Raw genomic sequence first — 16556 nt, 5'->3', positions numbered from 1 at the left:
TGTAGAGGAAGAAGTTGTGGCCCATTGCAGTGAACACTATTTACATAATCACCATATTGTAAATGCTGTTGATTGAATGGAAATGCAGTCAATTTCAACAACATACAAGCAAAGTGGACAGAGGTTGAGAGTTGGAAGTGGGGAGGAGAGGGAGAGAGGATGGTGGGTGTTCTCATGCTTGTCTGATATCGTAAGAAGTCCAGATACTGCACAACACTGATGAATGGGTAAGCTGAGGCTTTAAGTTTTACTTTTTTTTGGCTGCACCAAGCGCCTTGCAGGATCTTAGTTCCCTGACCAGGGACTGAACCCACATCCTCGGCAGTGAAAGCGAGAAGTCCTAACCACTGGACCGCCAGGGAATTCCCCAAAGTTTACTACGTAAGTTACACATTTGGATAACTAATAGAAGAATTAAAGAGAATTCATATAGGGACTTCCCTGGTGGTCCAGTGGGTAAGACTCCAAGCTCCCAATGCAGGGGGCCCGGTTCAGTCCCTGGTCAGGGAACTAGATCCCTCATGCCACAACTAAAGATCCTGCATGCCACAACTAAGACCCAGCACAGCCAAAATAAATAAATAATTTTTTTTTAAAAAAGAGAATTCATATAGCTATTAAAGGGATTCAGAACATGCTACTCCAAAATATACCACTTTGGCATATTGATTATTTTGAACTGAAGGCAATTGAGAAACTGTAGATGCAGGAAGGGCTCTCTGACCTCCCTCTTTCTACCTAAAATCAGGTCTTTGAACTTCCCATGAGAAAGGTGCCCTCCCTTTACCAGGAAGAAAAGAACATTCTTATCACTGGGGATTGGGCGTCAATGCTGAAGTGGTCCTGTACAAATAAACCTACTAAAATAACCCTTGTCTTCCATTACTTTCTTCCCATGTATCTCCTAGTCACTTTCACACAATTTACTGTCCTCAGCTCAAGCCCGTTGGTCTTGTCACATCCCTGCAGTTTATTGTTCTTTGTGTAAAAAGGCATATAAGTTTTGGGGCCTAACAGCTTATTCAGGTCTTCATTTTCCCTTCAGAGACTCCCATGTACATGTAAAAATATTAAATAAGATATGTATGCTTTTCTTTTTAATCTGTTTATGTCAGTTAATTCTTAGGCCAGCTACAGAACCTAAGAGGGTAGAAGGAAGTTTGTCCTCCCCTACTATCAAAAATTGGAAGAAGGGAAGGGGAGGGGAAACAGTGTAAATTATACTGTAATTTTTCAGGATGGGCTGTCAGTTGATAATGTCTAAAGAAATAGTAATATAAGTATATTACGTGTTACGAAAATAGTTGCCAGAACTACAGACAGAAGTGGTTAAATGTGGTTGCCTCTGGGAAGTTGTACTAGAAGTGACCTTAGGGATTAGGCAGAGACACAATTTTGATGTCACATAAGTGATCATTTTGGTAAAAAGAAATGAGAAGGGTTGTATTGACCAGGAACAAAAGTTGTTCAAAGTATAATTGCAGCTATTTCATTACCTTAAATTTTAAATATAGCCTGTAAACATTTCTAATTTTCCTAAATTTGCCCTTGTGTAGGAAAAAGAACTAGTTCAGCTCTGATATAGATATTTGAATGCCACTTCTGTTAAGAGAGATCTTGGATTTTTTTGAGGTGAGACAAAATGAAGTACTGGGAGGTACTTCTCAACGGTGTAAAATCCCTGGATTAATCCAGAGTTTAGCTTATTTAATATACCATTTAAGCTCTTTTCTTGTGCAAAATCTTCAACTTATTTTTTCCCCATCAGAGCACACCTCTGATTTTATAATGCCAATCATTGAAAACTGACATTTATTATATAAACATTCCCTTTGGACATATCCATTTCCAAGGTCAGGGAGCCAGGCTCCAGGAACCCACGCACGCACCCCGGGATTGTGTGGTGTGGGGCGGGGCAGGGGACGCCGGCCGCACTGTGACGCCATCCTGTGGTTGTGATGCTGAATTAGAGCATGTTTTCGTTTTCTTCTCTCTAGGAAGGCCCTTTTGTCTACTTGTCTTTGGTAGGAAACATCACAGATTCTGATGCCTTGATCACTTCATTGTGTAAGTAAAACGTTTGCATTTGCCATGTTTGAGGGATTAATTGCAAGTGTGGCTGTCAATTAAATGAGTACCTGTACCCCATGCTGTATGATTCTATTTACGTGAATGTCCAGAATAGGCAAATCTATAGAGATAAATTACAGATTAGTGGTTGCCTGGGTGTGTGGGGAGGGGGCGGGATCATAGGCCAGAAATGGGGAGTGACTGATAATGGGTACAAGTTTCTTTTTTGGGGTAGAAACATTATAAAATTACATGATTTGTGGTGATTCAAATCTGAGAATATACTAAAACTTGTTGAATTATACACTTTAAACAGATTTTAAAAAACAGGTCTGGCACGTGAATTATATCTCAGTAAAGCTATAATTTCAAATTTTTGTTTGTTTGTTTATTTTTGGCTGGACTGGGTCTTCGTTGCTGTGCGTGGGCTTCCTCTAGTTGTGGCAAGCAGGTGCCACTCTTCATTGCGGTGCGCGGGCCTCTAATGGCACTGGTTTCTCTTGTCGCGGAGCACGGGCTCTAGGTGTGCGGGCTTCAGTAGTTGTGGCTCGTAGGCTCAGTAGTTGTGGCTCGCGGGCTCAGTAGTTGTGGCTCACGGGCTCTAAAGCACAGGCTCAGTAGTTGTGGTGCACAGGCTTAGTTGCTCCGCGGCATGTGGGATCTTCCCAGACCAGGGCTCAAACCCGTGTCCCCCTTGCATTGGCAGGCGGATTCTTAACCACTGCGCCACCAGGGAAGCCCTATAATTTCAAATGTTTATAGTGAGTGCAGATTGAGGAGTTTGCTGTATTTAAACTGGGTGTTTTCCATATTTTTATTATTAACTTTCATATATATATATATATATACACACATATATATATACATATATATGTGTGTATATATATGTATATATATATATATGGTCTTGTAGATAATTTCCAGAAATCTTCCTGCTCTGCAGAGATATTAACTAGTTTTCCCTATCTTCGTCATGTTGCTGTAAATCAGTCAACATTCAGTCAGTCAGTATCGACTACCTCCGATGTGCTGTGTCAGTACTGACAAATAAATGAGCTGTGCAGCAACTGGGTTCTTTGCCACTATTATAGAGCTGCCTTGTTCCCCAGCCAGGATCTGGACTCCTGTTCACCACTAGTGTTGTAAAACTCTTCTAGAGAATTGAGTCAGCCACAATTAGTGCTTCCCAAAGCAAAACACATGTTATCTTTGATGTACGTCAGGTCCTAGCCATGGTAGCTCAGGGCGCCTGAATCCCACATCTTGAGGCCACCTGCTCAGTTCCACGGGCTAAGGGAAATGCAGCTGTGCACCTTTTTGGCGAGTCTGCCGGATTAAACTGTGCTTGAGAATTGCTAGGGAAGTCTGGGGTTAAGGATTCCAGCTCAAGTCAGTGTCTTCCTACCCTGGCTGCCCTGCTCAGCCTCAGAGAAAGCAAACAGCCCAGATTTGGCTCAGTCCCATGAAATGCAAATATCTAATTCGATCTTTATCAGTCATCTTCAGTCTACATTTTCACCTTTAAAAAAGTGAAAACTTGGGCTTCCCTGGTGGCGCAGTGGTTACGAATCCTCCTGCCAATGCAGGGGACGTGGGTTCGAGCCCTGGTCCGGGAGGATCCTGTGGGGAAGAAACATCAAGGCTGTGGGACTCTTGATAGACTGAGTCAACAGGATCCTTGCTGAAGGCAGGCCAGGGTATTAAGATATAGAGGGTGGGAGATGAGGAATTTGATCATATATCAAGATTATCTACACTCCCATGTTCATAGCAGCAGTATCTACAATAGCCAAGACATGGAAACAACCTAAGTGTCCATTGACAGATGAGTGGATAAATAAGTTGTGTATATATACAATGGAATATTATTCAGCCATAAAAAGAAGGAAATCCTGCCATTTGTGACAACATGGATGGACCTTGCAGACATTATGCTAAGTGAAATAAGCTAGACAGAAAAAAACAAACACTGTAATATCTCACTTATATGTGGAATCTAAAAAACAAACAAACAACCCAAGCTCATAGAAAAAGAGATCAGATTTGTGGTTACCAGAAGCGAGGACTGTGGAGTGGGGGAATTGGATGAAGATGTTCAAAAGGTACAAACTCCTGGACTTCCCTGGTGGCCCAGTGGTTAAGAATCCGCCTGCCAGTGCAGGGGACACAGGTTCGAGCCCTGCTCCGGGAAGATCCCACATGCTGCAGAGCAACTAAACCCGCGAGCCACAGCTACTGAAGCCCGCGCGCCTAGAGCCTGTGCTCCGCAACAAGAGAAGCCACCGCAATGAGAAGCCCGCGCACTGCAACAGAGAGTAGCCCCCACTCACCGCAACTAGAGAAAGCCCGTGCACAGCAACAAAGACCCAACGCAGCCAAAAATAAATACAAAAATAAATAAATTTATTTAAAAAAGTACAAACTTCTAGTTCTATGATAAATAAGTACTAGGGATGTAATTAACGTACGACATAATTAACACTACTGTATGGCGTATTTGAAAGTTGTTAAGAGAATAAATCCTAAGAGTTCTCACCACAAGGAAAAAAAACATTTTTTCTTTTTCTTTATTTTTGTACCTATATGACATGATGGATGTCATTAAACTTATTGTGGTAATCATTTCACAATATATGTAAGTCAATTCATTATGCTGTATACCTTAAACTTACACAGTCCTCTATGTCAGTAATATCTCAGTAAGACTGGGGGTTGCGGGGAGTGATGAGATACCAAGAGTGAAGGATTTTCACTAAACTTACGCAGCAGGATTCTTGCTGAAACTAGACTAAGTGGGCCAAGCACAGAGCCCAAGGTCGAGACCTTCTGGAGAAGAGGGCTTGGAGAAGGCTGCCTTGAGCTTGGTCAAGATGAATTGTGCCCCTAATCTCCGCTCTGTGGCAAAGGGCAGAGCCGTGGCTTGGCTACTGGAAACCTCCAGCCCTTCGTGTGCATCTTTCCCTCTAAACCTCTGCCTGAGCCTGGCAGTCAGTCACAGAATAAAGGATGAGGATCACATCATTAGGTTTATTAATGCTGTTTGCCCTTTCGCTGTTGTAGGTGTTTAACCTGCAAAGAGTTGGTCAAGGTTAAGCAGTAGGTGAGGAGGTGCCAGAGGCTTGATACACTGGGGCCAGCAGATAGCAGGACCTGCTTCCAGCATCTGTCCCCACCTCACCTCCCGCCCCTTTCACTTACCCACACACGCTGTCTCCTTCAGCTTTGCTAACTACCTGCAGTTTCAGACACACCGAGTGCTCTCAGCCCCAGGCCTTTGCTCAAACTCCTCCCCGAGATACCCTCTCCCTCCCCCAGTTCAAGCCTCGCCTCTTGTGATGTAAGCCCTGAGATTTCTTTTTTTTCGTGCAAATAAGCTTTATTTCTATAATTTAGAAGAGACCTTTTGATTTAGGAAATGGGAGCTGTGTTTCAGTTCATACATATCGTCACACACTTCCCCAAGGGGGGGCAATTGACAGGCCACACGGGGGTCCGCACGGGGGTCCTGTTATATGACACCCTCATCCAGCTGGCCCTTGAGACTGGACCAGGTACCCTGCAGGACAGAAATGAACGATGGGCTGGCCACTGATCTTGCCTGGTGGTCATCCTCACCTTCATCCCAATCCAAAGCCTTGATTTCTGAGACTGTGGAAGGTACGGGACTAGGAGAAAGGCCTGAGATTAAGATCCAAGATTACGTGTGCCTTGCAGTCTGGTAAAATCCAGAGGGCCTCAGATGTCGTAAGTGCCAGGCCCCTCTGCACCCTGCTTCCTCATATGAGGTCCCTCGACAAGCAGCCCTCCTGGTCTCTGGGGCCAGCACGGTGCCTGCATACCCCTGAGGAGCCCCGTTCAGTTCCCTGCCAGCCCTCAGAATTACTCGAACAATCCTATCACATCCTGCCGCGGGGACCAGGGGTCACCCACCCTGGTGCTACTGCAGAGCCCACCTCCCACAGTCCCTCCTCGTCCACTCCGGTTCCTAGGGCAGCCCCACGCGGCACAGTGTGCTTCTCCCCGAGCCTGCGAGCGTTCTGTGACCGAGGAACGGCCCTCAACCTCGTCTGCCCAGTGTCGCCTGCTGTGTGTTGAGCCACCGCATAAGCCCAGGGCGGGAATCCTTCCCTCACGTGCAGGAGGAAGAGGAAGCGATCAGGACACCTCACCTCCTAGCTTGTGCAGTGCCTTTTCTCCATGTCCCTATCCTCTGTCCCCGTCACTTATTGCATGGTTTGAGCTCGCTACAGTATGAACCACCAGCAGCCGACTTTGTGTCCTGGTCACTGCTGCATTCTTGAGACCTAGCATAGAGGCGTCTATACGCTACAAAAAAAATTGTTGAATTAAAGAATGAATGAAGGGGACTTCCCTGGCAGTCCAGTGGTTAAGACCCTGTACTTCTAATGCAGGGGGCATGGGTTCGATCCCTGGTTGGGAAACTAAGATCTCACATGCCATGCGGCCAAAAAATAAATAAATCAATCAAAAGTTTTTTTTAAAAAGAATGAATGAATGGGGTTATTTTTGTGAATGTCTAAACACCCACTAATCTCTTAGCTCCTAAAGCATTGACCTTCTACTTGTGATATTTTCTTAGATTTTGGCTGCACTAGATAGTATATTTCACCTATTGTATCTATGTTTAAATTTAGAGGGAAAACTTTTACTTTTACTATGATGTTGTTTTCCAGTTAGGTCATGGCAGGCAGTTGGCTAAGGACAGGCTGGACGGCTCTGCCTGGTCTGCCAGTTGCGTCTGGCCTTTCACAGAATCTCCGCTTCGCGTGTGTCTGTGTGTTATCTCATTAAATAGCTAATCCTGTTTACTGGCCTGTCCTTTCTCTGGGGACAGCCTTTCATGGGAACCCTTTGTCCTTGGCCCCGGAGGGATCTAACTCTAACCATTAAGAGACTATTGCTTTGTGCTGCTCAGACCAATCAGATCACGCAGCTAATTTTTGACCATTCATACCTTTTCTAAGTAATGTGAGAACAGTAGTTAAAGGGAGAGAAGAGGTAGGGACTTTGGGGTTTTTTTCCTCTGGTTATTTGAGATCTTAGGACCAGCACGTATTACTTTCTTAAAGTAAAAAGGAAAGAGAGACAGAGGGAGAAAGAGAGGGGGGGAGGTGGGGAGGAAGGAAAGAGAGAGAAAGAAAGAAGGAAGGAAAGAAGAGAGAAGGAGGGAGGGAGGGAGGGGAATATGACTTCGCCTAGTGCATGGCCCTTGGTCCTTCACTAAAAAGACTATCTGACCTCATGGTGCCTCCTAGAAGTAACCATCCTGATAACGGGGCCTGGGGAGATTTCTTAGGGCACACCTGCTCCCTGGTCAGCACAATTTCGTGGTAGCTGTGTTAGTGGATTCTGTCCCTGTAGCAGACCGAAATGCCCCTTTGTCCATTTAGGATTCATTCTGTAGTCCAGGCTGTGTTATTCCCCTCCCCTCCCTGCTGCCTCCTCAGCACTCAATTCCTCTTCAATCACTAATAAACATGTGTTTTTTTAAAAACATTTCCTTAATAATAATTTTCCCACATCTAACTAATACAGACTTTATGTTGAAATTTTGAAGTAAGGAGTTATAATGCATTTACCAAGGTAACTATTAAAGATTATCTTTGCAAAGCCTGACTGTGTCAAACTGATGTAGAATTCTGCTGCTTACGATGAAAAGGGAGAGGGTGAAGAGGGCACACGTGTGAAAGCACTTTGGAAAATGCAAATCACTTTACAAATATAACATGATATTGTTATTATTACTTGTGTCCGGTGGCAAATGCATTTTCGTCATAGGGCCTCTCTTGCCTTTCACTAAGGCATTATGAAGACTATAGAGAGAGTGGCAGTTACTCTCTTATCTCCTCCTAACGGGAGAAAAAAGGTCATTTCCTCTAACTGTCATAAAAATGATTGCCAGATGCGTAACAAAATGTATTTTGTTTTCAGGGAAAGAATATGGCAAAGCTGACGCAAGATGGCTTTATTTGGATCCAACCATTGTGTCTTTGGAAATTCTGACTGTCGTTCTGGGTGGGTTTCTGGCATTGGTTCTCATTTATGCCATCGTCAAAGAGAAACATTATCGGTAAGTGCTCTTCTCCTGTCCTACGGAAAAAAGGAGGAACATTAGCTGTCCCAACGCCAGTGTGACATTTGGAGGGGATAATGACCAGAGTTTTTTGTTAGACAAAAAGTAGACTAGAAACGAAAATTGTTTGATATTAGTTAAGGATCACGGTGCCACCAGGATAATTTCAGACCATTCAAAATAAAAAATATGAGAAATATGATTGTATTGGCAACCTAGATGCTGTATAGACAAGCACGGTGGTGACAGCATTGGATGATTTGCCACCAGTATTTTGGAGAATCAAAAGGTGATATCTGCATCCTTTCCCTCCAGCTCATTCTAGAAAACTCCCATTCTGCTTGACGCAAAGAAAAATCTCTTATGTAATTCTGAGGTAGACATGCAAGATAAATAAGACATCTTTCCAGAAGCAGGCTGTGGAGGGTATGAGGAAGGCAAAAGAGTGAGGAGACGGAGGAGAAAGATGGCAGATTAACCATCCATCAATCAGACCCTGAAACTTTGAACTCTGCTTCCTCCCTCCCTTTCCTTCCTCTCCATCTTAGGGACAGAGTGACCTGGGACAGACAGATTGCTATCCTGGGGATGATTCCCTAAAACAATGTCAAGTAGGCACAACGGCATTCCATTTTCCACCATCTTGTATCAAAGAAGAAGTCTTATGTAAAGCTGCATCATAAAATTTCAGATTTGAAAGAGATCTCAAAGGTCATTTAATCCACTTTCCCCCACCCAGTTTTACATAGAGAGTTGGCAGGAAGAATTAAATTTCTCCTGGGTGCCTTACATGTCTTTGACTCCATGATCGTGGTTGTAGATTTACTACATGCACCCATTTGTTTATTATTTCAAATATTTAACACATATGCATTGTTGAATATGTGCCGGGCACAGTGCTTTATCTACATATCTCATTTAATCTCCACAATATTATTCGAGCAAGGGACTATTATTATCCCTTTTACAGCAGGTGAAATTGCGGCTCATAGAGAGATTCACATCCAGGTCTCTCTTTACTGGGTCAGGTGTGACCTCACTAAATCTTCCAAAGAATAGGACAGGATACCCAAGAGACCTTCTTTAACTCTGAGGATAACCTTCTAGGAAAGGCACTATTGCTTCTCCAAGGAAAGCATGGGTCTTCATTAATTATCAATTTGCCCCATCAAAGGAGCTCTACGTAAAACCTGGGGTCCAACTTCAGGGAGGCTTTCTGCCGTGGAAGACCATTGATGCTGCTGGCAGTTTCATCCCTTGTCTCTTTCTCTCTAACAGGCATTTCATACAGATCACCCTGTGCGTGTGTGAATTGTATGGCGGGTGGATGACCTTCTGCCCAGACTGGCTTATGGGAAGCCCCAACCTCAACACCAACAATTGGCTCTACTTTTGGGTCTATCTGGTATTTTTCAATGGTGTTTGGGTTCTGATCCCAGGACTGTTACTGTGGCAGTCATGGGTAGAACTCAAGAAAATGCATCACAAAGGATTCAATTCAGGCAAAAAGTTTCAGTGAATTTTCAAAATCATAAACACCATCAGCGTGCTTTATGAGCCAAAATGAATCAAACCTCTTTGTTGGGCCAAAATGTAATACATTCCAGTCTATACTTTTCTTTTATATTGTCATTCTTGAACAACCTAATTGCTTTCGATTGAATCAGTTTCAAATGGACTGTAAGGTTGACAAGTTTTGGCTGTTGTTTTTTCCAATTAAATGGCAATACAGGGAACAGAATAAATTTTAACTTGTAATAATAACACATTTAATTATATACTTTTATGGCTAGCATTAATTGTTCTACATTAATAAAGCCAATTATCATGAAATGCTGTAGAGCATGTTATATTAATTTTTTATTTCAAAGAACATGTTGTTGCTTCAACCTTTGATCTTCCCTCCAGTCTTTTGGTTACCAAAGTGGAACCAGAAATGAAATGAGTGCTTCTGTTTTGCATTTGTACTTTATCAAATTTGTGAAGCCAACAAAAAATGATAGTGGAAGGAATTTGTGAGTGGGGTAACTCCTCATGGGTGAACACTGGAGTTTCACACAGATGATTGATTTATATCTGTCCTTTTTTAAGGAGGAAGATTTAAGATACCTTACAAAAATACGATAAAAAATAAATCAGGAAATAGGAACATAGGGAAAATGAGTGAGAAACAATAAGATGAAGGTAAAATTAATATGCAAAATGCATGCCGTGACGTCGTATATAACTGATAGAAGTGAAGCATAAATTTAACACTTACCTTCAGTACCAAGAGGAAGACATGATCACACCATGTTTCAGAAAACACTCGTTTTGGCAGATGGCTGTAGCAGTTCCGTCGGAGGTGGGGAGCGGGTACTCACATTAACTTGTTCAACACCTGACTTTCTTACTAGCCTGTTAGCTCACAGATGTATTCTCTGCCTAGAAGGGTGCCCGGCATATACACCAGGCACTTGGTTGGTTGTGGTGGATGCTGTCACTTAGCTCGGTCTGCATTCCCCCTCCTTCTAGGTGTCCTCTCATCCTGCAGAGAGCTGCAGGTTGTGGTCCTGGATGCAAAATTTGCTGTCACCTTTCAGAGGTACTTGTGAGTGGTTTGGAGGGTGAAAGCATGGAGACCGTCTTCAGCTGTTCCTTGTTTACTTTTGCTGTTTTGTGGCGACAGGTAATGTCTATGACTATGGAAATGTGAGGGTTTGGAGCGTTAGCACATCGAGCGTTCAACTTCATGGGTACTGAGAGGCGGTTCTGGTTGGGGCAGTGGGAGTAAAGGGTTTGCGGGCTGAGGAGCTCCAGTGGTGGCCTCACTGGCAGTGCCTGCCTTGGGAGGGTCCGTCTTGTGGTCGTCTGGGAGCCATTCCTAGAAGCTGAGCCAAGCACCTACTCGTGGAGCCCTCCAGTGATTTTTATAAGCATCCTCTATGAAATCCTCTTGCTTAAAACACCTAGAGTCATTGCTGTTTTCTATGCTTTTATCCTGAATGATACCTGACTATGATATCCGTTGAATATTGAGTAAGTCTGGCCAAGTAAGTTTGAGGAATATTACGTTAGCACATTAAAGACTTTAGAAGTCCTGCCGTGAAGAAACTAGATTAACTTGTTTAACCCAGCTTTTCCCAACATATTTACCAGACCACTTTAACAAGTAGGATGGTGTTTCATGGAACATCAGATAGGGAAGCACTGAGTAACAGAGTTCAGTTTTCATGAGATTAAAAACAAACCAGTTGCCAATAAACAACTAAAATAGAATTTTTAAAAATACCATTTACTATAACATCAAAACATTCTAATATTTAGGGGAAAATAGAAAGATATGAAGGCTTACACAGAAAACAAAAACAACTATAAAACATTGAGAGAAGTTAAATAAGACCTAAATAAGCAGAGAGATAAGTCATGTTCATGGATTGGAAGGCTCAGTATTGTAAAGAAGTCAGTTCTCCCCAAATTGAGCTATAGATTCAATGTAATCCCAATCAAGATCCCAACAGATTTATCTATTTATCATTTTTTAAATGATTACAAGTTGATTTTAAGATATTTTATGGCAATGCAAAGGGCCAAGAGGGCAAAGACAATGTTGTAGAAGCATAAAGCTGGAGGACTTATTCTACCAGACATCAAGTCTTAATATAAAGCCACAGTAATTAAGGCAATGTGGTATTGGCACCAGAAAGCCAACAGACGGATAGACCAATGGAACAGACTAGAAAGTCCAGAAACAGACCTCCCTGTATATGGACACTGGATTTAGAAAAAGGTGCCACTGCAGAACAATGGGGAAAGGATGGTCTTTTCAATAAATGGTACTGGGTCAGTTGCATGTCCATGTGGGAAAAATGAATTTTGATCCTTATCTCACATCATGCACCATATCAACGCCAGGTGAATTGTTGATTTTAGTTTTTTTAATTATTTATTCATTTTTGGCTGCGTTGGGTCTTTGTTGCTGCTCACGGGCTTTCTCTAGTTCCGGCGAGTGGGGGCTACTCTTCGTTGTGGTGTGCGGGCTTCTCATTGCAGTGCCTTCTCTTTGTTGCGGAGCACAGGCTCTAGGTGCATGGGCTTATTGATTTTAATGTGAAAGGCAAACAATAAATCTTCAAGAAGAAAAAAAAGTAGAAGAATATATTCTTAAAAAGGATACGGAAAGCTGCAATAAGTTAGACTACATTAAAATCAAGTACTTCCGCTCATCAGAATTCACCATTAAGAGAATAAAAAAGGAAGCCAGGGACTTCTCTGGTGGCAGTGGTTAAGAATCCACCTGCCAGTACAGGGGACATGGGTTCGATCCCTGGTCCGGGAGGATCCCACATGCCGCGGAGCAACTGAGCCCGTGCGCCACAACTACTGAGCCTGCACTCTAGAGCACGCGAGCCATGACTACTGAGCTTGCGTGCCAAAACTACTGAAGCCCGCACACCGAGAGCCCATGCTCCACAACAAGAGAGGCCACCGCAATGAGAAGCCCGCACACCGCAACTAGAGAAAGCCCGCATGCAGTAAGGAAAACCCTACGCAGCCAAAAATAAATAAAGAAGAAAAAAAAAAAAACGAGAAGGTAGAAGACATTTGTAGTTCATATAATTGACAAAAGACCTATCCCAATGGGTAAATTAATTAGAGAAAGACTTACAATCTAATAGAAAAGTTGACAAGATATTTGAATAAATACTTCACAAAAGAGAAGGGAATTCAGGAAATGATAATTAAGGCCACAATAAGATGTTGCTATACACCTATAAAAATGGCTAAAACTAAAAGGACTGACAATTATGAGGGTTGGTGAAGATGTGGAACCACTGGAACTTTCATACACTGCTGGTGGAATGTAAAGTGGAACACTACTTTGAAATTAAACTGAACGTGTGCAAGCCCTAAAACCCAGCAATCTGACTCTTAGGTATACTTCACAGAAGTGCTTACTATGTGTACCAGAATGGCAGCATTATTCATAATAACCCCAAGCCGGAAACAACCTAAATGAGTAAATTGTGGTATATACCTACAATGGACTACTGTACAGTGAAAATTATAGGAATGAAAATGAACAACCTACTTCTCATAACAACATGGATGAATTAGTGATAAGTGAAAGAAATAGTGATAAGTGAAAGAAGCCAGACTAAAAGGATACATGTTGTATGATTCCATTTTTGGAATGTAAGGTTCAAAAACAGATAAAACTGTGGTGTTAAAGATCAGGACAGATTGCCTCTGGGGAATAGGGTGTGGGTATAGTGATGGGGAGAAGGCATGAAGGGGCTTCTGAGGTGCTGGTAATGTTTTATTTTTTTCCTTTGAGCGGTTGTTATAATTTGCGATAATTCATTCAGCTGTACCTTGATGAATGGTGTGCTTTTCTCTATATATGTTATACTTCAATTTAAACATTTTATTTTTAAAGATTCCTGGCGTGAAGCCCTGAAATATGTCTCCAGTGGGTCCTCATGAAGAGGATGCTATGTCCTTGACAACAGAATTTAGTACAACTCGGGCTGTTTCTAACAGTGTCCGCCACGTGGGCTGAAGGCAGGATGCCAGAGAGAGAGTCTGTAAAAGCCTTTCTATGAGGGATTACCCAGTTGTTTCCAGTACTTTGCTCTCTGCTGATCTGGCTCAATCCGAGGGTAAACAGAGTAGAGAAAAATGGATGGGCTGCGTATCCTGCAGGCACTCCTGAAAACATGATTTTTCTCAACTGAGTTTTTGCTGAGTATTGGATGGGAGAGAAATGGAGATTATAGACTCTGACAGGAACTTGGAGGACAGATACATTCTACTGCCAAGAAAGGACAGATCTAAATGTTTTAACCCTTAAGTGAGTTGGGAGAAAGATTGATGTCCCCATATGAAGTCTAACAGGTCACTGAGAATAGAAGCCCATCTCCCTGTGACAGGGAGGTAGGGGCAAGGTGACATAGGTAATACTGTATTTCATTAACTCTAAGATAGTTTCCACCCACATTTTAACATTTTAAAAATTAGAATGTATTTTACAGTTGATGTGTCATAATTGAGTTGGCAGTGTTTTTTCTTACAAAAATATAATGCATCTTATAATTGATGGCATCTTAGATTCAATTAAATAAGTCACTGCCTTCAATATTGTTCCTCTTTTCAAGCCTCGATATCCCCAACTACTTGGAGGTGATAGTTCAAATATATTTTAAGTCTAAATTTTGCTTGGGCCATAGAAGGCATATTTGGATGAACATATCAAATGATTTGCAATAGGTTATGAATTGCTTATGTTGATGGTAACTAGATTCCTGCAGACTGTCCATCACTCCCCAGTATTGTTTACACTATAAATTTCCTCTGCATACTCTGCCTTTCCAGATAATGTTGAGGCAACTGTCAGCATAACCCATCTAAAATCAGAGTCTAAATGATGACGTTTTCTTGTATTTAATTATGTCAGCTTTACAACTCCTGAAGTGCTAGCGCTGAGGCTCGAGGAAAAGTCTGCAGACTGCAATATGAAATAGTAAAATAAAACTTTGTCCAAAAAAGGCTTGATGGAAACCAAAATGCACAGAGTTTGGAGAAGAATCCTTTGTTTTCTTTTTTTTTTTTCAAATTAGTCTTAAAATCCATGAGCCCTTTTTTGTTTGTTTGGTTTGAAAGCTGGAGTTTGGATCTAAAAATAAATAATTTATAATGAGAATAATTGGGCAAAACCATGAGTGAGAAAGGTTAACTGTTTCTGTCCTTACTTTTAATAAAATGCCCTTGAGGTAATAAGGAGGGGCCTGGCAGGCCTCCTCCACCCACTGTGCTTTTAGAAACTCTACATCTTCTCTCCCTTTCCAGTGGCAGACCCGACCTAACCAGATCCATATCCCACCGCCACTTCACTGCAGGAAGCAAATCACATCCATTAATTCACATTAAGATGCTAGTAACTGATAGTGGTTTGATGTATTATCTGTCCCGAATATATTTGCATTAAAAAAATATACAATTGATTCATGTCCGTTGCTGAAAAATGGAAAATCCAGATAAGCAAAAAGAAAAAAATAATCATTACCCCCAGTATCATCAGACAGAACCACTATTACAAATTTAGCTTCCATTTCTCAAGCTCTTGTCTGTGCTTGTATTACCATTTGGGGGAGGCTTTTAACATTTGAAGAAGGACTTTAACCTCCCCCCTAACTTCCTCTCTGTCCCTTGCCCCAGATTTATCATCCAAGAAGTAGCAGTTCTACATGTACACACAAAACCGACTGGATAGTATTACAGAACATGCTCCCATTCTTGAGAAATTCATGCGCTTATAGAGGTTGATAGGTAGCAGTTATCATTTATTTTTGGAAACCTTAGATGTTTATGTCCACACAGATCAAGTTGACATCTTAAAATATTGGATTGGCCACCTCCCATCTCTTCAAGGGAGGGATCCAGTATGCTGAGCGTGCTGCAGTGTTACTTTTTAGGTGTTTAATCCCTTCCCCTCCAGAAGCCTTCCCTCAGTCCCCCAGGAGTCAGAAGGGGAGGACTCTGAATTCTCGTAGCCCTTGTCTGTGTCACTTCAGTGGCCCTGTATTGTTTTGTTATTTTTGACATCCACCTTCCCAACTACACAGGGGCCCCTCAAGGCCATGCTTAGAATCCTAGAATCATGTATTGTTTAAAGGGGCCTTGGACAGGTCCAGTTCATATACGAGGAGACTGAGGCTCGGAGGGGTTAGATAACCTGCCCAAGGCCACAGAGCTTTTCAGTGAACTAGAAACCTAGTTCACTTAAAAGTACTCTTTATAGCCCAACAGTGTTAGACATATTCCCAGAAGCCTACAAGCTATGAAAATTATTCAATTTTGTGGAAAAAAAATTTTAACCTCAGCACATTTGTGATCATCTAGGTCTATTCATTATACTTGAGTAGCCTCTCAATTTCATTGTTTTGATTTTGTGTTTTGTATTGTCCTATAAGTATTTTTCACTGGTTGGACCAAATGGTCAGGTGACAGCAGTTAACGTCAATGCTTTGGTTTTTCTAGGGGGAGAGGTGACAAAGTGGAGGACACGCTCTCAGGGTCCCCACTTTTTCAAATTTGAGCAACACTCCAGCACAGCACATGACTTCTTGTTCCCCACAAATGTGTTTGCTGATGATGCATTTTAGTTTAAAAATAAATTAAATATTCTGTCTTGGCCTCTCATTTCTGATTCACTGTATTGTGCTGAAAGTAACTGTGAACAGATTTTTGGCATTTCTTGGTTGCATTTTGGGAGTTGGACTGATTTTGGTCCCGGGGGTGGGGATGGGAGGGTGGGATCGAATCACTAAGAACTGGAAGCAGGAAATGGGTCTCACTGGTGTGCCCTGGAGTGCCCACAGTTTGAACTGTCGCCATAAAGTCAGTGCTTGTC

The 16556-nt window shown here is 42.3% G+C and overlaps 2 protein-coding genes across 2 annotated transcripts in view; one reads left to right on the top strand and one right to left on the bottom strand.

Moving 5' to 3' along the window:
• EBPL (EBP like) overlaps positions 1–10121 on the top strand; it is a 40119-nt gene extending 29998 nt beyond the window's left edge. Inside the window, exons 2-4 of the mRNA XM_007193761.2 lie at positions 1998–2067; positions 8023–8161; positions 9443–10121. Coding sequence (XP_007193823.2) covers positions 1998–2067; positions 8023–8161; positions 9443–9683 — 450 coding nt within the window. The 3' untranslated portion in view covers positions 9684–10121. The remainder of the gene's footprint in view (positions 1–1997; positions 2068–8022; positions 8162–9442) is intronic.
• The window catches only part of SETDB2 (SET domain bifurcated histone lysine methyltransferase 2), a 306643-nt gene that overhangs the window by 102379 nt on the left and 187708 nt on the right, over positions 1–16556 (bottom strand). The gene's annotated exons all lie outside the window — the stretch shown is intronic.

The sequence above is a fragment of the Balaenoptera acutorostrata genome, chromosome 18 (assembly GCF_949987535.1).
Source record: "Balaenoptera acutorostrata chromosome 18, mBalAcu1.1, whole genome shotgun sequence".
Lineage (NCBI taxonomy): Eukaryota > Metazoa > Chordata > Mammalia > Artiodactyla > Balaenopteridae > Balaenoptera > Balaenoptera acutorostrata.
The sequence above is the reverse complement of the archived record's forward strand: the minus strand, read 5'-3'. Positions and strand labels throughout refer to the sequence as shown.